General features: G+C 43.3%; 6 protein-coding genes across 8 annotated transcripts; 2 read left to right on the top strand and 4 right to left on the bottom strand.

The window, feature by feature from the left end:
• Positions 1-247: 247 nt before the first annotated feature.
• On the bottom strand, positions 248-2,428 carry LOC108111420 (integrator complex subunit 11). The gene is made up of 3 exons (XM_017220878.2): positions 2,086-2,428; positions 1,043-2,017; positions 248-987 (listed from the first exon to the last, which is right to left on the bottom strand). The coding sequence occupies exons 1-3, from the start codon at positions 2,297-2,299 to the stop codon at positions 383-385; spliced, it is 1,794 nt and encodes a 597-aa protein (XP_017076367.1). The 5' UTR covers positions 2,300-2,428; the 3' UTR covers positions 248-382.
• A 277-nt stretch (positions 2,429-2,705) lies between these two features.
• LOC108111408 (GATOR complex protein WDR24) lies at positions 2,706-5,887 on the top strand. 2 transcript variants are annotated; one of them, XM_017220862.2, is made up of 8 exons: positions 2,706-2,909; positions 2,969-3,608; positions 3,668-4,000; positions 4,057-4,138; positions 4,195-4,350; positions 4,410-4,868; positions 4,935-5,120; positions 5,182-5,887. In XM_017220862.2, the coding sequence occupies exons 1-8, from the start codon at positions 2,792-2,794 to the stop codon at positions 5,536-5,538; spliced, it is 2,331 nt and encodes a 776-aa protein (XP_017076351.1). In that variant the 5' UTR covers positions 2,706-2,791; the 3' UTR covers positions 5,539-5,887. The 2 variants fall into 2 exon arrangements, with proteins under 2 accessions (XP_017076351.1, XP_017076350.1); XM_017220861.2 differs by having other exon boundaries at positions 4,054-4,138.
• Positions 5,888-5,903: 16 nt separating this feature from the next.
• On the bottom strand, positions 5,904-8,205 carry LOC108111410 (probable glucosamine 6-phosphate N-acetyltransferase). Of its 2 annotated transcripts, none has more exons than XM_017220865.2 (5): positions 7,914-8,205; positions 7,073-7,283; positions 6,885-7,012; positions 6,767-6,828; positions 5,904-6,709 (listed from the first exon to the last, which is right to left on the bottom strand). In XM_017220865.2, exons 1-5 carry the CDS (start codon positions 7,914-7,916, stop codon positions 6,466-6,468), a joined length of 648 nt encoding a protein of 215 aa, XP_017076354.2. In that variant the 5' UTR covers positions 7,917-8,205; the 3' UTR covers positions 5,904-6,465. The 2 variants fall into 2 exon arrangements, with proteins under 2 accessions (XP_017076354.2, XP_017076353.2); XM_017220864.2 differs by lacking the exon at positions 7,914-8,205 and adding an exon at positions 7,492-7,590.
• Positions 8,206-8,394: 189 nt separating this feature from the next.
• LOC108111409 (complex I intermediate-associated protein 30, mitochondrial) lies at positions 8,395-9,549 on the bottom strand. Its single transcript, XM_017220863.2, is given in 3 exon segments — positions 8,395-8,918; positions 8,987-9,157; positions 9,159-9,549. Coding segments are annotated over 3 exon segments (891 nt in total). The 5' UTR covers positions 9,462-9,549; the 3' UTR covers positions 8,395-8,501.
• A 213-nt stretch (positions 9,550-9,762) lies between these two features.
• LOC108111375 (dehydrogenase/reductase SDR family protein 7-like) lies at positions 9,763-11,252 on the top strand. Its single transcript, XM_017220807.1, has 5 exons — positions 9,763-10,005; positions 10,062-10,205; positions 10,273-10,489; positions 10,545-10,790; positions 10,854-11,252. The coding sequence occupies exons 1-5, from the start codon at positions 9,844-9,846 to the stop codon at positions 11,063-11,065; spliced, it is 981 nt and encodes a 326-aa protein (XP_017076296.1). The 5' UTR covers positions 9,763-9,843; the 3' UTR covers positions 11,066-11,252.
• On the bottom strand, positions 11,096-20,024 carry LOC108111374. The gene is given in 9 exon segments (XM_017220806.2): positions 11,096-15,857; positions 16,200-16,365; positions 16,431-17,149; positions 17,209-17,462; positions 17,813-18,809; positions 18,956-19,349; positions 19,417-19,442; positions 19,444-19,610; positions 19,907-20,024. Coding segments are annotated over 9 exon segments (4,602 nt in total). The 5' UTR covers positions 20,010-20,024; the 3' UTR covers positions 11,096-14,081.
• Positions 20,025-21,210: the final 1,186 nt, after the last annotated feature.

Raw genomic sequence — 21,210 nt, 5'->3', positions numbered from 1 at the left:
ATGATTAGTTCCTTTTTATAGTTCAAAGCATAATACCTAAAAAACTCAAAACTTTTACTGAAATAGTTTGATTGTGTCTACATTCTTATATAAATGCCAATAAATATACTTTAATCCAATTCAAGAAGTAATGTTAACATGCCTAATTGCAATCAGTTGTATTTAAAATGTTTTAACTTTAAATTTGCATTGTTATTAATTAATTGTAGAAAATCAAGATCAATACCTTAAAAAATAGAAGTTGTAGTTACAAATTCCGAAGCCTTGTTGGAATATTTACGTATATTTTGACCGATATTCAAATTTCAGAAATTGGTATCTACACTTTGTGCTTATCTATGGAATTAAGGCTTGGGATTTCATTGGGACTCTTCTTCGTTGCCTAGCACATATTCTGGAGAACGTTTAGTATGTATGCTCCGATGTCCTCGTCCTGGTTGGTCCAGGATATCAAAATGGTCTTCTGCTTGGGATCTTTCTCGTCTTCCTCCACCTTTACCTCAACGGACTCGATGGCTATAGAGCCGTTCTCCTGCATCGTTACCGTCCAACCGGCTAACTTTTCTTCGAGCAGAGTCTTCAGCCTTTCGGTTGTCCGGATCATTGGTCCGGGATCGTCCATCTTGACCTTGGACGTAAATCGCATAACATGTCGGTTGATGCCAATCTCTTTAAGGGCATCGGTCAGGTTTTGCAGCATTATTCGATTGTCTTTCATCACAAGGACGCCGTGGATGAGCCGCCTTCGCTTGGGATCCGGAGGCTGGGCATTGTAGGAGCGGGCCTCTGCTTTAAGCAGCGAAACGGAGGCATCTACTGGTATTTTCACAGGAGTAGAAATCACACATGTCTCTCCATTGGCCGGCATGTAGGTTTCAAGGTTGAACTCGTCCTTGATCTTTGACCGGAGGAACTTCATCTTTTCTGCTTCGCCGTGGACAAGCATTACGTTCTTTGGCTCACAGTTCTGGATAAGCTGCATGATGCCTAAAAATAGATAGGTTATTGTTATTATTTTATGTCTGATTGCTTTTGAACCTACCTTTGGCATCGGCATGTGCTGAGAAGCTCATGTATTCTACGGCCATTTTTACCTCTACCACTTGACGGTTCTCAAACTCAACCTTCTTGGCGCCTCCCAGGATCTTGTTGCCCACGGTGCCCTGCACACAATAGCCGGGCATTATAACCATGTTATTCTCGTTGGGCGCCCACTTCTTGAAGATCTGCAGAGAGAGTCCCGCATGCAGCATTCCCGGCGTGGCGAACACAACCATGGCTCCGGGATTATCGATGTAGGCCTTGTCAAATGGCTTGATATGCTTAAAGTCAAACATATTTCGGTGGACAAAAGTCTTGCGGATCTTTTGATTCGTCCAAGTGATAAACATTTTGTAGTAGGTGTTGGCCTTCTCAGTTAGACCCAAAGCAAAATAGATGGGGTACTTTAGGTTCATGCGCTCCCAGTAAGTCTCCAGCAGGATGCACAGCTCTTGAGCGCGGCCCAGGGCAAAAACTGGGATCAAGACCTTGCCGCCCTTGGCCACACACTCGTGAACTTTCTTAAGGAAGTCTCTTTCTCGACAACGCTTCGAGTCTCTGATAGTGGTAGCGTAGGTGCTCTCGGAGATCAGCAAATCTGGTCGGCACTTATCTATCCAGGCCGCACCTAAATGCCGGTCCGGAGTCATGTTGTAATCCCCCGTGTAGACCACGCTCTGGGAGCCCACTTTGATCCAGAACATGGCGGCACCCAGGACATGACCAGCGTAGTAGGCTTTGATTTCCAAATCTGTGTCTACCATCATGCTCTGGTGGAGCGTGACCGGAATCACCTTCTTCATGCAGTCCTTGATCATCTGAGTGGTAAAGAAATTTGACTCGCCCTTCCGTTCCACGGCCACCTTACGCATGTCCTCCAGGAGGATGGGCGCTATGGCTTTGGTCGGATGAGTCATGTAGATAGGTCCGGTGTAGCCCACAATTTCGGACATGTACGGCAAGGCGCCACAGTGATCTGGAATGTCACCATCGATAAAGAAACGATTAGACTAGGCTACCCAGATAAGGAACTGAAAGACTTACCCAGGTGAAAATGCGAGATGATCACGCAGTCAATGTGGCTGGTGATCGGGCCCTCCGGCACTATGTAAGAGAAATCCGGGAAGCGGCGCTCATCGTTATAGCCCATATGCATCCCGCAGTCGAGCATTATGTTCTTGCCGCCCATCGAGAGCAGCAGACAGCTGCGACCCACATCCTGACCGGCGCCTAGTGGCGTTATCTTAATGTCCGGCATTTTGGAAACGAATCAGGATCCCCTGGCTCCTTGTGCCTGCTTTCACGCAGCAACTTGTTGCGCTGATAAATTGAAATTGCCGAAAAAGTTGGCCGTGATTTTTGTAAACAGCAAGGGCGCAAGGTGGTGTTGCCACTCTGCCGGTGTGAGCGGTCTGGCAACGTCGTGTTTTATTTTGCGGATCTTATTGGGGTGTTCCAGGAGTTCGTTGAATACTTTAGAACAATCCAATTAAGCAACGTTAATTCTCAGTTGTTTTTAATACTATTTTTAAAAAACAAAAAGAAATATAATAATATAAATACAACCAAAAAAAATAAAATTTTTTGCTTCTTTGCTTTCAAATCTCTTATAACTGTGAGTTTAAGAACACACCGCAAAACTTTGCCGCTCTAAAACGGTCCTACTGAACCAAAAGAAAATAAAAGATAGCGTCTTGTCTTATCAAATCACTATTTTGTGTTCCCAGGGCCGAATTGCAATTGTTCCAGGATGCCTGATTCCGTGGAGGAAGCCTCCACAATCTCGCTACGGATTTGCGTGGAGGGACATGCGAATGCCTTGGCATTGAACAAGGATAACAACCAGATCGCTTTGGCCGGAAGAAGCTGTAAGATTAGACTTATACAAGGTCTTCCTATAAATACAACGTATTCTATCCATTAACAGTGCTGAAGGTTTACGCCATAAACAGCAATGGCTTTACAGAATCTTGCAATATGCGGGGGAAGAACCAAAATCTTAGCTACTCCGCTAACGATGTGGCCTGGTCCACCTTGGATAGCAATCTTTTGGCCACAGCGGCGACAAATGGAGTGGTCTCCGTGTGGGATCTCTCCAAGTTTGGCAGGCAAAAGCAGCTCCTTGTTTATAACGAACATGAACGCACTGCCCACACCGTGACCTTCCACAGCAGTGAACCCAACATCCTGATCTCAGGTTCCCAAGATGGTACCATTAAGTGCTTCGATATCCGATCGGATAAATCCGTCAATACATACTTCTGCAATTCTGAGTCCGTTCGAGACGTCAAGTTCAGTCCACATACGCAGAACATATTCTCCGCCGTCTCTGAAAATGGAACCGTCCAACTGTGGGACATGAGGAAGTGGGACAAATGCATGGTACAGTTTACGGCGCACTATGGACCAGTTTATACGTGCGACTGGCATCCGACGCGGAATTGGCTGGCCACCGGTAGTCGGGATAAACAGATCAAGGTGTGGAACATGGACGGCAGACCGGGGTTGGAGCACACCATTCACACAATCGCCGTGGTGGGTCGGGTTAAGTGGCGACCAGAAAGAACGTGGGTTTTTAAGCCTCATAAACGTTATGCCAATATTTATTTTATACAATCTTCTTCAGCTATCACATTGCCAGCTGTGCTTTGGTTGTGGACTATAGTGTCCATGTGTGGGACATCCGAAGACCCTACATTCCCTTCGCATCCTTCAACGAGCACACCAACGTGACCACAGGAATTGCGTGGCAGGGCAGCGATTCCCACTGCCTGCTATCCATCAGCAAAGATTCCACCATCTACAAACATGCTTTTAAGGATGCCACGAGACCAGCGATGAAAGCAAATGCGCAGGGAGCAAGCTTGGGCCGGTTTGGGGACATCTCCTTTGCCAACAAGATCAAAGAATATGCCCCAAAGACCAGTGGCGCCTCTAATACCAAGTCCTCGAGCTTTATGTATGACTTCCTAATTATATTCATTTGCAAGTTTCTAAGAGTGGTCTTTCCAGAAGTCGCCGGAAAACGAATGTGGCTGGCAGTAGTCAGTTTCATTTGGATCATTCCAAGATGTACAAATTCATGGTTAACGATACGGTGAGTTGCACTGTAAAAAAGATAACCATGGCATATCTTAACAGAATTTATTAAAGTTTTCTGGATACCCGCTGAGTGAGTCCGTTAATAGACCAACCCAGGAACACGAGAGTTTTATTGGCTGTGCAAGGGAACTCAAAATCAGCGGCAAAAAACTTGCGGAGCTATGCGAGCACAATGCAGAGGTTTCCAAAAAATACGGCAAACATAATGTATGAACTTCAGATGATTCGAGGAGCTTCCAAAAAACATAATACTGTATTCTTTTCAGGCCACAACATTGTGGAACTTCATCAAACTTTTTTATGGCAGTAATCATTTTGAGCCGCCCTTCGAGCACCGCTCCTCGTTTTCAAATCAAAAAAATCCAATGAACTCCCGACGGGCCACACAAGTGGCCAGCGATTGGCCTCAGCAGCGGAGTGATCTGGGTCAAGATCTCAATGGAAATACACCGGAGACGGCTCACGAGATTGACGACGCAAATGTGGACGATGATACGCTAGGTGGGAGCGGTGTGGAGCATCCGCCCACAAGTTCAGTGATTCTGTCCGAGACGCAAATTATCAGCGAGATTACCTTTGACAACTTTGAGCTGTTGCGCAATGGATTCATTTACGTAGGTCCCACGGAATGCGCAAAAGCGTTGGCCTTTCCTGCCCTTCATCACGATGTGCAGGCAGCACGCCCACAACTGGATCTCAAGGCTTCCGATCACGAAAAGTCCCCTGTAAGTTGGGATTATAAAATTATCTGATATATTTTAAGTTTATCTATATTGTTATTTTTTATTCAGCCACCTCATGTTCCAACTGTTCTAAAAGTCAGCCATGTTCCGCCCATTCCCATGTGGGAGCCACATAAATTCGTTTCTGATGCTCTCATGCTGATGAATGATGTCGGCGATGTGCAAACAGCTCTGACAGTTCTTATAGCTTTGGGAGAAGCTCGTAAGCTCCTGCCGATTGAGGATGCGTTAGTAGTGAGTAACTATTTTAAACTGTAATAGAAAAAATGGTATTCATTTGGTTTTATCTTCTTAGGAGCACTGGTTTTACACCTATGTAGACCAGTTGCATCGATATGAACTGTGGAACGAGGCTTGTGAGGTGATCAACCGGTCCTGGCTGAGATCGGTGCAGCAGCTTAACCAGCACTCGACAGCCATGCACACGAATTGCGGGGAATGTGGACGCCCAATGGGTGGGAAAGTGGGATGGTACTGCGATAAGTGCAAGTCTATGCAGTCGGCCAAATGCTGCGTTTGCGGTCTGATCGTACGGGGAGTCTACGCCTGGTGCCAAGGATGCTCCCACGGAGGTCATATAGAACACCTGCAGAATTACTTTGCCAAGCACTCCAAGTGCCCCAAGTGTGGACACCTCTGTGCGTACTCATGAGACGCGGAGGAGGCTGGGTTTACCCAGCTTCTGCCCCCCATTTGAAGTCTTTGTAAATAGAGAAGACGTATGCCCAATAAGTACCTTGCAAAAAACATTTAAGAAAAGTTCGAAAGCACGTTCCTCGAAATCATCGAAAACTAATTTGTTGTAAATCAGAGATAATTCGAGGTACGCACTATTATAAGCTAACTTTATGTGAAATAATATAATTAAGAGTTAGATAATAACTTAGCCAAAACAAATTAACAGACTAGTAATTATATCAGAACTACCTTTCCTGCACGTATTTGTTACTTAAATATTTTCAAATAGAAATACCAAATAAAATTGTTGTCTGTTATTAAAATCGTTGTACTAAGAAGTATTTAAGAGGGATGTTTATTTCAATCACAATTTCTCATTTTATTTATTCGAACATTCTTTAATGTTTTTGTCAGATTCGTATTGAGCTGTAATCGTTGATTAGTATTATGAATAGTGTATTTATGCGAGTTTATAAAACTTAAGGCTACTTGATGAAGGTGCTTTTAAAAGGTAATATTACAACTACCTTCAAGTTGAGAGTTGAGCCGCACAATCAGTAGCAGAAAGGGGAGAAAAAATTATAAAATTGAGAGTTCTGTAGGGATTAAAAACAGAAAGCAACATATGTTGCGGTTGTCTTTAACTAAATAACTAATTGTATGTCCTCGCGGGTGGCTTGAGGTTGGAATCACGTCAGTCCCACAAGGACACCACCGCCTGCCAGCGCTGTCCAAAAATCCATCATGCCCTCAGCGCAATGGAATTTTGGCAATGCACTTTATTTTTGTTGTTTAGAATCCAATTGTGTATTTTGCATTGCGCTTCGCGCAATTTTCACTTTGAGAAGGGATGTGTACCCTCTCAAAGCTTGGACTTTGGAGCAGCGTTGGCGGCTAATTGTCAAGAAGCAAAATCGAGGCTCACAGTTTGGCAGGAGTCGCCCACCGTTCCACTGGAGCCAGTAGAGGTTACATTCCGCTTGAGCGTCGGCCCCTCGTCATACCGAATCGTCATAGAGTTGGAGTTTCCAGGAATAGCCACATAGCCCAGGGACTCGTAGAACTTGATAAGTTTGTCCTTGCAGTCCAGCGACATTTTGTAGCAGCCCAGTTCTTCGGCGAGCAGAGATACGGTCACCACGATCCTGAGGATGGAACATGGAATTAGTATTTATTATTTCGAGTTCTCCACTCAAGCTTACAGCTTTCCCAGTTGCTTGCCGCGATATGTATCATTTACCACCACATCTTCTAGACGACCACGCTAAAGAACCAACAAACCATTAGCTTTAATTTATAGATAAAGAAAGGACTACTCACCACAGCACAGTTATGAATAAACTTGCGCTCGATCACCAAAGAGGCGGCTCCAATAATCTCATTTTTGCGGGTATCCTCAATTACGGTGACAAAATAATCTCCACTGGCCTTCATTTGAGAGAAGCGGGCTAAGAAAGGAACGCGGTTAAGAGTGAATCCAATGAACTGGAATAATGATAATGACTTACTCAGAAACTGCGTGCGATTCACATTGCCCACGTGGGTGAGTTGGGAAAGCAGCTGAAGGAAACCCCTATCGTAGTCCGTGTCCTTCAGAGGACGCACTTTCATCCAGGGCTCGCCAGGATTAGCCGCCGATATAAAGGGCTTGAACTTGGCGGGACTGCGATGGAAGTCCAGCTTTATCAGCAGACTAGGGTCGTATAGATACGTCTCCTCCTGTAATTATTAGGTTATTTTATAAAATAAAAAAAATGCACATAGTATTATATTTATTATTATATTTATAATAAAGTGTACTTCAAAAGTAAATACTTTTACAGATAAGATAAGAACATGTTAAGTATTTATAATCAGTAAATATCAAGCGGTGATTTAATAGATTAGAGATGCTTTCTATCGGCTAAGTTTTACTGATTGCAGCTACCGTAAATTGCACCATTTTCGCAATGGACTTCACACGTCAGCAAGTGACGCCGATGGAGGCAAAACTGAAGGTGATATTCAGTCAACAGGTAAAAAGGTGGAGTCGCGATAACAGGAATGGTATCGAGAACTGGTTTCTTGAGCGCAACACTTTCGATTCGATGGCCAACTGGTTTTGTCTCATTTAATAACATTTATTTTCTACTTTTGGCGCATAACTTAAGTAGTAGAGCAAACCGGTAAAGTGCGTAAGACCGTCGACTAGTATTGATTAGTTTGTTGTGGTTTCAACTAGGATTAAAATAAACAACGTGTGCTCAAGGTCGCGGTGACTGAACTGCCACATGGCCACATTTTCCTATATTTTAACACAATTGCCTTGCTGGCAAAGCATAATTTTATTTTTATCACTTAAATATTTACCATGATTTTATCTAATGTCTGATAATGAAACTGAAGCACCAGTTAGCACTATGTATATCTGTGTCTCCAGCGACAAAACTAAGAAACTGAAGAGGAAGTTCCCCGGCCGCTTTTATCGGTCGAAGTTTCGGAGCAGACTGAGCGCCAAACGCAAGTCACAGAAAAACTTAAAGCCGAACGTTAATTGGCTGTCGAGAGACTTGAAAAGCCTCTGGAAAAGGAATAAAAACTGCAATTTCAACGCTAAAATGACCCTGAAGAATCGACGATGTGAATGTAAACATTTAAACAGCTGATTGCAAAGAGAAAGGTGCAGCACAAGGAAGAGAGCAATAGAAAGAAAAACAGCTGAGTGCAGTATTTAGTGGCTATAAAGAACGTCTGTTTTTAAAGCTTGTACGAATCTTACACTAAAAACAATTTTAAAGAAAGAACTTTAATTCGAAAAGTTAGAGTATAACATTGAGACATAAATGTTCGCCTTTCATTGAATGAAAAATACTTTTTTAATTTTTCTGTTAACCAATTTTTACTGTTTTCCGTACGTACTCTACAATTAAATAACACCGCCGTAACGTAAGCGTTACGTTACGTGGCCACAATATATTTCGGAGTCTGGTACATCTCGTAAGCGAACTCCTCGCGATGACTGGGATCGTACTCTAGACCCACATAGTCTATTTCCAATCCAAACGGACCGTCCATTCCCTTCTTGGCAGCCACGGAGAACCCAAAGTGGGTGATCCTGTTAAGCGGTATGGCTCCCTGGCGATCCTGGACACGTCCTTTCGAGGAGAGGAAGAATTTGGAAAAGGGAATTTTGGCTATCTGCCAGTGGGGACCACCACGAGTGTACAGCACATAGTGATAGATATCGTTCCACATCAGATCGAAGTAGCCCTCGGTGTGCAGATTGATCAGGTAGCTGCGTCCATCGCCTCGCACCTTCATGATCAACATGTTGTACTGCGTCCAGTCGTAGGTGGACTCTCGTTTAAAGGATTTCTAAGGACATAGAAAATATATAGTATTTATATTATGGATATCTAGATGCCATTTCATTTTAAACGTACCCGAACTCTCTTTGTTCGTATATTAGCATAGCCCGTCCTTTTTATGATACCGTCCTTGGTGTGATCCGAGTTGACTTCGCCATGAAAGAGACCAGCTCCGGCTGCACTAAGCTCCAAGGTGGCACTACTCTTTCCCTCGCCGTGATCCGCATCTGCAGTCACTGTCCACTTTGTCTAGCACATCCGGCGCTTTGAAATCGAACACGACATCTGTTTCTCCAGGCCGGAACACCAGGATGGGATCACTCTCCAGCTGCTCCTTGACCTCCTGCCGCCACAGTTTCATCTCTTCCTTCAGATCCCTCAATCCGTCCATAATGAGTTGTTTTTTCGAAGGCTCCGGCAGTTTAGTTTTGTAGCCGGACTTCTTTTCACGTTCCCAGAAGGTTCTATGCACGGCGGTGGTGTGGATTTGCTGTTGGACAACCGGTAGGCAGCAGCCCAGGCGATGTCCCTGTCGCAGGAGGTTATTCATCGTGGCATTAAGTCAATTTTAATAAAATTTCATTAAACTAGGTTCCTCAACAAAACAACGTAACAACAATCAGCTGTTTTAAATTGCTATTCTAAGTAAAGCGCTTACACAGCTGTGCTTGGTAAAAGAAATTCGATAAATTCATTAAATAAAAAAAAAATTAATAAAAAAACTCTAAAATACTAAATATTAATAAATATTATCTTAAGACTTATCTTCGTAAAAATAGCTTTAGTTATTTGGTTAATCCTTATTTCTCCCAACTGATCTTTACTGTACTCAGTTCCCAGTGAATGGCTATTGCTGTTTGTTTTCGTTGCGTTGCTAATCATTTTGCAATTGGTTTGAAGTTCAAAGGTTTGAATCGCATCAGATTTTGAAAATGAAAGTGCAGGACCTGGAGAAATGTTCTCCCAGTAGCGACTGGAACGTCCTTTACTGGGTGCTGGGTACGATCCTGATGCCGGTAGCCCTCCCATTGGCCATCTTCAATATTTGGCAAAGGTTCAGGGCCCAAAAATACCGTAATCAATTGCCCGGCAAGGTAATTGATAAAACCTATTTACTGATTAGCCGGCTAATTATGTAAACCATTTGCAGGTTGTGCTAATTACAGGCGCTAGTTCAGGTTTAGGCGAATCCCTGGCTCATGTTTTCTACCGTGCTGGATGCAAGGTCATTTTGGCGGCACGTCGAACTCAGGAGTTGGAACGGGTAAAGAAGGATCTACTCGCACTAGATTTGGTAATGACAAGCTCATTATTTTCAATTAATTTTTTTAATTATCTTAAAAATTCCATAATCCTTCCAGGATCCTGCTTATCCACCGACCGTTCTGGCTCTCGATCTGGCAGAATTGAATACCATTCCAGAGTTTGTTACCCGCGTATTGGCAGTATATAATCAAGTTGATATACTCATAAACAATGGAGGTATCAGTGTGCGAGCGGATGTGGCATCCACAGCAGTGGATGTGGATCTCAAGGTGATGGTGGTCAACTACTTCGGCAGCGTAGCCCTAACTAAAGGTGGGAAATTAAACCAATTCCTGAGATAGTTTATTATATTTGTGTAACTCTTTAGCGCTGATTCCGTCTATGGTAAAACGCGGTAGTGGCCACATCTGCTTTATTAGCTCTGTCCAAGGAAAATTCGCAATTCCCCAAAGGGCCGCCTATTCCGCTTCGAAACACGCGATACAGGCCTTTGCCGATTCCCTGCGCGCCGAAGTTGCCAGCAAGAACATAAACGTCTCCTGCGTGAGTCCTGGCTATATACGCACACAGCTTTCTTTAAATGCCTTAACAGGATCGGGGAGCAGCTATGGAAGTATGTTAACTAAAAGAAAACTATGAAATTCATAACTAAATCCCATATATACATTACATCTAGAAATGGACGAAACCACGGCCAAGGGCATGTCGCCAGATAAACTAGCAGAACGCATTCTGCAATGTATTCTTCGCAATGAACCAGATATTATTGTCAGTGATCTGCAGGCCAAGATTGCCTATTATCTACGTCATCTTTGTCCAAGTCTCTACTTTTGGATCATGGCCAAAAGAGCCTTGAAGTTGGAGAGGGCAGAAAAGAAGTCTACTTAAATGTAGTACAATAAGTCGAACGTCCTTAAGTATTAGTTTCATTTTTATTGTTAATTGAATTTTGCTTAAAATGAGGAAATTATAAAGTATCGCATATGTGTGTGTTCGGGTTAAAAATTAGTTACACTCGTGTTATTGCCTAACGATAAGATTAATAAATAAAGTATTGTAGTAATCGTAACATAAAGTACAACTGATTTCTCACACATGTGCTTTTTGTTTGCTAATCATAATACATACGTTAATTATTGTTTTGAATTGTCTTTTAAAATATTAATCGTAAAATGCTAGTATTCACTTCTTTGCTCTTCGGTTTTTGTTTTATTCGTTTCATTTCATTTCGTTTTAATTCTTTCGACTTCTTAAAGACATTTACGCGTTCTTAATTGACAAAATTACATATGTATTTATGTAGGTTGTTGGATGGGTGATGCGGTCTTGGACAACATTTAAAACTGGCCATTAACTAGGGGGCAGACGTTGGTTTCGTGGGGGATCGGGAGACGTACATACGTGTTTATAATTCATTTAGCTAAATTATAAAAATAGCATTAATCCATCTCGTGAAAAGTATAAAAAAATTAATTACAATTGAGGTACACAATACACATACAGATTTAAAAATCGTTTGCAGTTTTACAATTACATTAATATTTATGTATATTTAGATTAAAATCAATCGGTTTCTTATGTACATTACACAAAAATTGTTCATTTCGCGCTAAATAGTCTTTTTGTCACGCTCAAAATACTCTCTTCCATCCGCTTAGACAATAATCATTTGCATTTCATTATATACAGTACACAAACATTGGCAATTTTCAAAATGTTCCTTCCTTCTTCCATCGTTTTAATTACACTTGGTAATCAAATTTGACCTTTGGAAATACACGGAATGGGAGTAGATGTAATCCTAGAAGTTTTTTGTTTTCTAATTTGAGCTGAAGTCTTTGAAAAATTTTGACGAGAATCTTGCATGTCCTTATTTGGTTTGCATTTAGTACAATCTATTAAGAAACATATTCCCATTCCAGTGTATTTTCTATGTGTCCTAAACTTCTTTTTTTTTCTTTTGGTAATTTTCAATACTTTTTCCTGCCAATATTTTATATAGATTTAAGTAGTCAAGTAGAAACTAAACTTCAATTCGATTTTGGGGTTTACCATAATTTGTTTTTTTATGTTAAGCATTTCAAAGCGATTGTCGCGTACTCGTTTCAACTATTTCCGTTCTCCGTTTTTCCTTTACTGGCCAACGCGTTAACTGTCTGTCTGTATATATTCGATATTTTGGGTCGGTTTTCGGTTACTTGAGCTGAGCTTATGTATCTTCTATCTTGTATCTTGTACATTCCACAAAAATATACCCAAATGCTCGTAAAGTTGCAATGGCTATTGCACGCCCCATATGGATGTATGTATATATTTTTTTGATACGCCTTTGATTTCCTACACATTCATATAGCTACAAATATCAATTGTTATTCTTAGCCTAAAGATCGTTATTGTTATTGGGTGTTGCGGTGTTTGGGGTGTTCGTGTGTAACTCGAAAGCCGCTGCTCTGTGATTTCAATACGGAATGTGACTCTATATCCTACGTATGCATGAATATCGCTAGGTGTTAGGTGTCCCATTCTGGTTTGTTCTCATTGCTTGTTGCTCTAACTTGGTATTGCATATAAAAACTATGTCCATTCGATATCCTATGTACACTACGGACTACGGAATTGCAGGTGTTCCTATGGGATCGATGCGTGTTTACAGGTGCCGGTGCTCCAGGGGATCGGGTGGATTAATGTTAATGGTGGGGTGGCTAACTTCCTATGTGGCTTTGCTGGGCATTTTCTAAAACCTACTTTCGATGCATGACGCTTTTGATTTATTGACAGTATCTCGTTGGTTATCTTTGTATCTATTCCGTACAACTATTTGCAACTTTACCCGGCTCCCCATGTTATTATCCTATATTCTACTTCTTCTGCTTCACCAACCTCTATCTACCTCTATTCTCCTCTAATCTTAGTTTTGATCTTGAGAAAATATGCAAAGGATTTTGAATTGTTCTCGGCTAATATTTGATCGTTTTAGTTCGTTACTAAAATAGCACCTTGTATTGTTCTGTGTGTTCTTCGTAGTTCAGATGAGTAGTGATCGTTGTTTGAAACTTGAATAGCAGGCAAACTAAGCAATTTAAATATATAGTAGGTACATAACGATTACAGTAATACTGCTTTGAAATTAACTTGAAGTATAAGCCAAGTTTAGGCAAACATAAGGGATGGGCATGTGATCAGATATTCAATTTCGATTGTGTTCTTATAATTGGTTATGAAGTTTCATGTCTGTGATTGAAATGAGAATTTTATTTTGAAGTAAAGCTCATTTTTTTTTTTATATAAACTGAACTCAGACGAAACTGAAAGCCTGATAATATGCCCTGTTACCAGTTCCAAATTCGATCAAATCAGAGGATATATTCTTTGAGATTCCATCTTAAAAACCTCCTTCATCTATTACTAAGGAACATTTATCGAATGTTAAAAAACAGTTAAATATAAAATCCTCGAAATTTGATCAAATCTGGAAGCCGGAACTAGTGAGATTGGTTAAATTTCAGATTACACAATACAATACAAACAGTAAACAGTAGAAGGTACAAAGTGCGGTGAGTGCGGCTGGCGGTTTGGATTGCGGTGGCATCAGTGGGCAAGTGGGTGAGCGGTTGGGTGGCTGAGTGGGTGGTGATGCATTCGAGGTGGTGGGCGAGGCTTGGTCGGGGGATTTATGGGCGTGTGGAATGCGGTTCAGTGTCTGTACGTGTGATTGGGCGTGGTATTTCACATATTCAGCAGAAACGGCAAGTTTAAGGCAGTGTAAAGTACACATATATATAATGTATGTACAAATATATATATATGTTATGCAAGTAAACCTATGCGACAATTTGTATAACTAACATTAAGACTTATCACTTTCACTTGGTTGGTTTTGGAAACTGGAACGGGAGAGCTGCCCTTAGCTAACCAGGTTCTCCACATCGGATACAACTACCTCCAGATCTGAGGGCAGCTCATTTGATGTTGGTGCTGCTGATGCAGTTGCTGCTCCTCCTGCAGATGTTGCTGCTGCTCCTGGTTTTCCAGTTGCTGCTCCTGGGCCTGTGGAGCGCGTCCTGAAGTTGTGTAGGCTTCTCTTCATGGGCTGCGAGGGTGGCTGACGCTGCATGGCGCTTGTGGAGGCGGACTGTTGCAACGCTACTCCAGATGTTAAGCCTGGAGTAATGGAGGAGCTGCTTGTGGCCGTGCTGCTGGAAGATTGACGAGAGAAACTGGGTGGTGCCGCTCCGGAGTTTGTGGTGGCATTGCTGTTTGCTCCTCCCAAACTAGCCCTTGGAATGTTGCTAAAGCTATTCCGCGAGTTCCTGGTCGGTGGAATTGGAACTGCCTTCGAAGATGAGACACTGCTGTCCCTGCGAAGGTTTGCATTTGACGATGAACGTCTTTGTGGCGAGGAAACTGTTGGAGGATCCTTCCCGCTTCTGCTGGATGCACTACCGTTAGCCTTTAGGTTAAGACTACTGCGCTTCTTTGTTTTGGACAGATTCTGACTGAGATTAATCAGATTCTGAGTGCTTCCAAAGTTTCGCGTGAGGTTCACCGATCCACTAACCTTACTGCTGCTTCGGCGAGGTGCAGCCGCAAAGGGATTGTGTGTGGACAGGGAGTTAGACCTGCGATAGGAGTTCCTTTGAGCAGGAACTGGAGGAGGAGCCGCATCTAAACTAGATCTGTTTTGTGAGCTTGGAGCAACCTTACTGCTGCTGCTGGGCTTTGAAGAGGAGGGCTCTGCCTGCATATCCACATTCTCGTAGCAATGCTCCAAAGAACGTGGAGGCGTTGGTGGCTTCAAGGTCTCGTAGTTGGGTTCGTTGAGGGTGAGAATCTGGTTATCATCCTCCGCCTCGTTGCAGAGGAGCAGGGCACTTCTTTTGGCTCGAGTGGTCACATCCTTAGAAGAGGATTGACCTGCTGTTCGGTTATTAGTTTTTTGGCTTCTCTTTGGCCTTCCTCCACCTGCGCCCACCACATGAGTTTTTACTTTCGGTTTCTTGGACAACCTTAAGGAGAACTTGAAGGGCGGCTTGTAGACCACCTGCAGCTTGACCTTCTCGTTGGATAGATTGCCCATGGACTTGGTTTTCTGGGGTGTTTTTTGAACAAGTCTCTCTGGCGTAGATTGCGATTTGCTCATCACCTTGCGAACTCGAGAACTGTGCTCAATGTGTGACAGAGGTTGGGCCACAATTGGTGATTCCAAAAGCCACTTTTGCACCTTACCAAAGGTGTTGGTATGGTTATTGGTGGTCGACAAATTGGAGGCATCATCGCCGTTGTTGTTACGATGCGAATAGTCGATAATCTCTTTCATGTGCTTGCCCAGCTTTTTGTTCGATTTCTTAGGCTCTTCCTCAAGCGATTTCTTCTTGGCCATCGCTTGGGATCTAGTTGTCTTCTTTGGCTCTGGATTGGCACTGCTTTTGGCTGCACTTCGGGATGCAACTGCAGCAGTAGATGTTACTCCTGCTACAGTTACTGTTCCCGTTCCTGGTTTCTTGGTCCGCTCGCCACGAACCTTCTTCTTGAAAGGTACTTTTGTCCTTACTGCTGTATGGACTATCACCCCGTTGTTATTCTCCGGCAGACGCACTGTCTCTGTGGTGGCGCTGTGTATAATGGTGACAGATTTAAGCTTCAGATTCGACCGCTTCGCCAACAGCTTTGTGCTCAGCGCCTGTGGTAAACAAAGTTTGGTATTAGAATCAGAATTTTAAGTCTTAATTTTAGTTTACACAGGTAAAGGATAAAGGAAAATGTTTTAATGACTTCTAGAATACAAATTGCCCTCAGAATAGCCCAAGAGGAGCTGCTAGATGAGTGATCTCCATAAGATCTACAGGAGTACTTAGGGCACTGGAAGTCTGAGTGCTCACCCAAGGTCTGAGCCCTTGCTTGCGCTTTGGCCTCGACCTGATCCCTTAACATTTGCGTGACTAGTTTCATTAACTTATTAAACCAAAGAATATTTAATAGTGAATTCAATAAATTCCTTCCCGTTTCTAGATATACCACTTACCAAAAGCAGAATTACGCCTACAGCAGCTAAAGCTACTGTGTACCAGTTGTGCTGCATCCACTTCTTGAAGCTGGCTATACTCTCCTCTGAAAGAAGGAGCTTGCGCAAAGTGGCTAGCGGACCAGAGGGATCAACTTCCCTGCACTTTTGAAACACATCACAGTAACTGAGAAGGAAGGGAGTAGTATGTGTAAATATGACTTCGAAATTATTAAAAACGTAGAAACGTACCCATTATAATCATTGCAGGGTGTTCCCGGTTTCGAGTACATATCGGGCACATCGAAAGGAGCTTCATTCCATTCGAAGGAACTTCGGCAGGGACTGTCCTCTCCTGGCAGTTTACAGCACAGCTCACAGGACTTGATTCGATCGTCTTGGGGTCCAGGTATACACTGGCATGATTCGAGTCCATAAGCCAAACAAATACTTCCCGTGCAGTCACCCATGTAGCAGACGAACTCCTTGTTGCAGATGGTTTTGTTTGGTTTGTTTACCGATGGAGGACACTGAGGCACCCGTCCGTCGCAGAAGGAAGGATCCCGACAGCCATTATCATCCCGGCACTTGTCACCGAACTTCAGTTTGCAATCGGTGGTGCAACAGGGTCCTTGAGAGGGACTACAGCGGGCGTGAGGTGTCAGGGTGCAGGGAGTTTCATCCAGGCGCGGTTGCCTTGACATGGGAAAACAGCACGAGTCTTTGCAGTCCTCCTCCCATCCACAGTCGCATTGCTCGCCCGGTTCCACCACGCCATTCCCGCAAATCGATGACTGTGGCTCTGTGAAACAGCCCTTCATAGAACGTGCCTTGGCATTCAGAACGGGCTCAATTGATTTCAGCGAACATGTGCTGAACTTATTGTTATTCTTTTTGTCACCCGATGTGGCGCGGGCAAACATTATAAAGTTGCCATCCTCTCCGCCGGGAGTACACTGCTCTGGATCGTGCTACAATGGGGAAATGATCCTAAGTAAACTTTTTTTTTTAAGTATTTTATTATCCTTACCGGTGATCCAAAATTGTGGCCAATTTCGTGGGCCAAAGTGACATGGGAGACTGCAGGTGGTACATGCTTTCCATAGTTCAACAGCGTTACTATTCCCGTATTGAGGGACTTAAGGGAACCCCTGTAGTGGCCATTCTTTTCGCAGACTCCGCCAGCGTTCTTAAGATCCCCCGTCCAGGCCAACCCCAAAGTTCCCATCTCGAAATCACGGTAAGTGAACATGTAAGCCAAGCAAAAGGCATCGTAGTCCTCCTCTGTAAAGATAAGATTATATATATTAAGATTTTAATTTCGATAGTATTTATAAACATTTTTAAACAATCGATTTGTTATTAACACACTTTTAAGGGTGGATGACCCAACGTTTCTTGTTCTAATTGATTTGTGTTACTTTTTCACATTACTTAAAAAGATTTCAACCTTGTATTCCTTCAAAAAAAGGTAACACATGTCAAAATAATACAGATAATGTTAATTGAATATCAACAACTCCAAAGAGAAAGTTTGTGTAGGCAGATACACAAAATCAGAGTAAACAATTAATCACTGTAAGAACTGAAACTGAATCAAATAAACAAAGTTTTTGTATTTAGCAATCTCTTACCCGAAAACAGTTCGAGGAACTTTTCCACCCCGTAGTTGCCAGGGAATCTGTAGCTGGGATCCTTCATCGCGTTCATGTTGTGCACCTTGATGCGCTTAATCATAAAGGTGATATTATCCGGCTTGCCATCGTTGTTAAAGTCCGTGTTCCGGTAGATTGTATTGGCCCGCTGCACATGCCGAGTGATAGCCTCTATGGACGCCTCGTCGGAACCCATTTTCTGGAAAAACGTATGATCCGCCTGTAGATACAGCATGCAAGTGGTTTTGCGATCGTAGAGTAGCCTTGGAGAACTATGAATATCCTCGCCGCCCCTTCCACTCAGAAGATTCGTCATCAACATGCTGTTGAAACTAGGATTGTGTGGATTGGGGGCGAATATGATCTCCGGATTGTAGTTGTTTACAATAATATTTGGCTTCTTTGTGGCTCCATTCTTGGTGATGATCTCCACATGCGTCTTGTGGCTGGGTCGGTCGTTCCCATTGTTATTGTTTCCCAGAAAGAGCGTCGTCCAGTTGGCATTGAAGAAGTTACTGGGCAGGTCGCGGGTACCATTGTTCGGTTCCTCGTAGGGCGTTCCGAATTCCGGTTCGATGGGTCGATTGTACGTGCTCACAATAATGTTCTTGTGTTTCGTGTACAACTTCCGCACATTGTTGTTACTATTGTTGTTGTTGTTATTATTATTATTATTATTGCTGTTGGCATTGTTGTTGCTGTAGCTGCGACTTCCCTCGCCGACATTGGAGGGATTGTAGTTATTTACAAGTATGTTGCGGTTCGACGTGGGCTTAGTCAGCGTGGCCAAAAAGCTCTCTGTACTGCGCACCGTGCTCCTGGTTGTGGAAGTGGTTGGGTACTTCCTCGACGACTCCTCGCTTTTGTCCTCTTCTGAGGCTAGGACGCGGAAATCATCGTTATACGGCACCTCCAAATCCAGCGGTAGGGGTGGATTGCGATTGTATGTGGGCGCAGGAGCATCAGACATGGCCAGCTGAAAGCAAATAAATCAAATGGAGAAGTTAATTAAACAGAGGATTTCCGGTCTTTCCAAAATTGCGCATAACCAGATTTATATGAAATTAAATTTAACCATAAAAGGTTAAATCAAAATGATTCATTTATCTCCTGAAAACTTACCTCCTCTGGCAGCCATCGCTTTTTCCTCAGCTTCTCGCTGGCGCAGTGCGTCTTGGCGGGCGCGGCGGAGTTGAGTCCTCCACCCGTAAACTGCGCCTTCTGCATATTTACATCACTTAACTTATAGACTATGCTGTGGACACCGCTCTCGGCCAGCTGCTGGGAATATCGATGCGCTGGCTCGATGTAGTAGTGCTCCGCCTGGGTCTCTATCGTCCCGTCCAGCAGATTGTCGCTGGTGAGGATCGCCTGGACGTGGGCGGCCTCATCGTCCTCCAGGCTTCCCGTATAAATGCGCGAGACATCGTAGTCGATGGGACCCAGAGTATTCTCGATCTCTACATCGTGGGCGAACACCGAATGTGGCTGCTGGCGCAGCACCAGGCGAAAATCTCTGCGGGTGAAAAGGTGTCAGGTGATTAAGTGATTATTGTCTCGTCGGCGCCCTCGAGTGCACTCACCTGTCGTGGGCGGAGAAATTCAAGCGGAATGGTGTGCGCCAGTCCACTCGGCGAAGTGGCCTCTGGCCTCACCTGTCGCTTTTGCCGGAAGCGGGCCTGCTCCAGGTGCCTGACCTGCGCCTCCTGCAGCACCCCTCGATCAAAGTTCGCCGCCTCCCAGTGCTTGATGTAGGGCGTCAACTTGTGGGTGTAGCCTGAAAAAAGAAAGGGGCATCTTGGGTGTTAGCGGAGGAGGGAGAAAGCTGAGAGAAGCAATGACAAGATAAAATTTCTCTTAACTACATATGTATGTGGTTAAAATAATTTGTAGTTAGTATAGTTATAGAAAGCACGCAATTGGGAGGATTACTATAAAATAATTTTACTGTCTTATATTTTACAATTTATTATTTTTAATCTTTTTTTTTTGGAAGACTAAATCCAAAATATTTAAGAGCTTTTTGGTAACAGTTCTTAGAGATTTCGGTTTATTTTTTTAATAGCAACTCACCTGGCAGCTTGAGCGGCGTGGGAATGGCCAGGATCTCGCCGGGCAGACGCAGGAGCCAGAGGAACAGGATCTGAAGCCCGAGGAGGCCCAGCAGCCAGCTCATCGTTGACTTTAACTGGGTATACCTCCTCCGGGTGATTGTGGGTGGCCTAGACTACTTGAAGGTTGCGTTTTTCCGAACTCAACCTCTGCTGCTGCATCACATCATTGGCGCTTGTTATGTGTGTTATTGTTGTGGGATTCGCTGCGAGGAAGTGGCTCCGATCGGTGACATTGTCGCTGGAAGAATGGAGAACGCAGTGTGGAGAGTTGAGAATCGAGAACGGGAATGGGAACGGTTATGATCGCGAGATGATTGCATTAACGGTCCGGGCACAAAGCAACTGCATTGCGTATACGGCGGATTCGTATCTCCAAGTGGCTTTCACCTTTTACGCGAAATCTTTTGTTCAACTCAAAAATTTTTATTTATGCATGTGTATTTGTTTTTCTTTTTTTTTTTGCGTATTTTTGCATAAATGGCAAAAGCAACAAACGGCGAGAAGAAGAAGAAGAAGAAGAGCGTCACAGCATCTCATTAGCACTTCACACACACAAACACTAACAGACGAAACACGCACACCTAGCAATTGAAGTGGTATTGGTGTGCCCGTGAAAAATACTGTTAGTTAGGCGCTCTCTGGGCCTCTCTTTCACACAAACTTATTGGCCAATGAAATTAAATGCATTCTTTGACAACCGTTTAATTGGATAATTATTGTTTTTGCCCAACAACATACGTGTGTGTATAGGCATGTATGTGTGTATTCTACCTGAGCTTTGCTTTTGGCCAAAAAAGAAAACCCTCTCATCTATCCTCTCTTTCCACTCGCTGCTCGCTGTTGTTGTTGCGCTGGTCGAAAACCAAAATAAAATACACGTAAAATTCAATTAGCCACAAATTGTTGCACTCTTTTTTTCTGTTTGTGATAATTGGATTTGTGGAATATAGCCAAATATATTGAAACATACAAACAAACACACACACACACTCGGAAAACAATCGACCTCTGTTAATGGCGTAAATGGTATAAGCCAGTCGCAAGTTTTTTTTTTCTTTTTTTTTCGTTGTTGCCACGGCCTAAAACCTGTTCTTCTGCCCAATCATCCAGGCCTAAATGAAGCGAATTTCACGATTTGCAGTGCCATTTTTGGCCCATCTTGTTTGTTGATCCCAACTTTGATTTATTTATTCGTGTTATCTTGACATCTTACTTTTCACAGTCACTGAAGCACTTGCATTCCAATTCGTTTTTCTGCGCTTT

The sequence above is a fragment of the Drosophila eugracilis genome, unplaced genomic scaffold (genome assembly GCF_018153835.1).
Source record: "Drosophila eugracilis isolate 14026-0451.02 unplaced genomic scaffold, ASM1815383v1 contig_616, whole genome shotgun sequence".
Taxonomy (NCBI): Eukaryota; Metazoa; Arthropoda; class Insecta; order Diptera; family Drosophilidae; genus Drosophila; species Drosophila eugracilis.
This window is presented reverse-complemented; position numbering and strand designations above follow the sequence as displayed.

What these genes read in the sequence shown, in the direction of transcription:
- LOC108111420 (XM_017220878.2), bottom strand. Translation starts at nt 2,299, where the DNA reads ATGCCGGACATTAAGATAACGCCACTAGGCGCCGGTCAGGATGTGGGT. An exon ending in CATCTCGCATTTTCACCTGG is followed by an intron (nt 2,018 to 2,085) that starts GTAAGTCTTTCA and finishes GTGACATTCCAG; the next exon opens with ATCACTGTGGCGCCTTGCCG. An exon ending in AGCACATGCCGATGCCAAAG is followed by an intron (nt 988 to 1,042) that starts GTAGGTTCAAAA and finishes ATCTATTTTTAG; the next exon opens with GCATCATGCAGCTTATCCAG.
- LOC108111375 (XM_017220807.1), top strand. Translation starts at nt 9,844, where the DNA reads ATGAAAGTGCAGGACCTGGAGAAATGTTCTCCCAGTAGCGACTGGAAC. An exon ending in ATCTACTCGCACTAGATTTG is followed by an intron (nt 10,206 to 10,272) that starts GTAATGACAAGC and finishes TAATCCTTCCAG; the next exon opens with GATCCTGCTTATCCACCGAC. An exon ending in CAGCGTAGCCCTAACTAAAG is followed by an intron (nt 10,490 to 10,544) that starts GTGGGAAATTAA and finishes GTAACTCTTTAG; the next exon opens with CGCTGATTCCGTCTATGGTA.
- LOC108111408 (XM_017220861.2), top strand. Translation starts at nt 2,792, where the DNA reads ATGCCTGATTCCGTGGAGGAAGCCTCCACAATCTCGCTACGGATTTGC. An exon ending in CGCTTTGGCCGGAAGAAGCT is followed by an intron (nt 2,910 to 2,968) that starts GTAAGATTAGAC and finishes ATCCATTAACAG; the next exon opens with TGCTGAAGGTTTACGCCATA. An exon ending in AAGTGGCGACCAGAAAGAAC is followed by an intron (nt 3,609 to 3,667) that starts GTGGGTTTTTAA and finishes AATCTTCTTCAG; the next exon opens with CTATCACATTGCCAGCTGTG.
- LOC108111410 (XM_017220864.2), bottom strand. An exon ending in TTATTCATAACTGTGCTGTG is followed by an intron (nt 6,829 to 6,884) that starts GTGAGTAGTCCT and finishes TTGGTTCTTTAG; the next exon opens with CGTGGTCGTCTAGAAGATGT. An exon ending in GGCAAGCAACTGGGAAAGCT is followed by an intron (nt 6,710 to 6,766) that starts GTAAGCTTGAGT and finishes TTCCATCCTCAG; the next exon opens with GATCGTGGTGACCGTATCTC.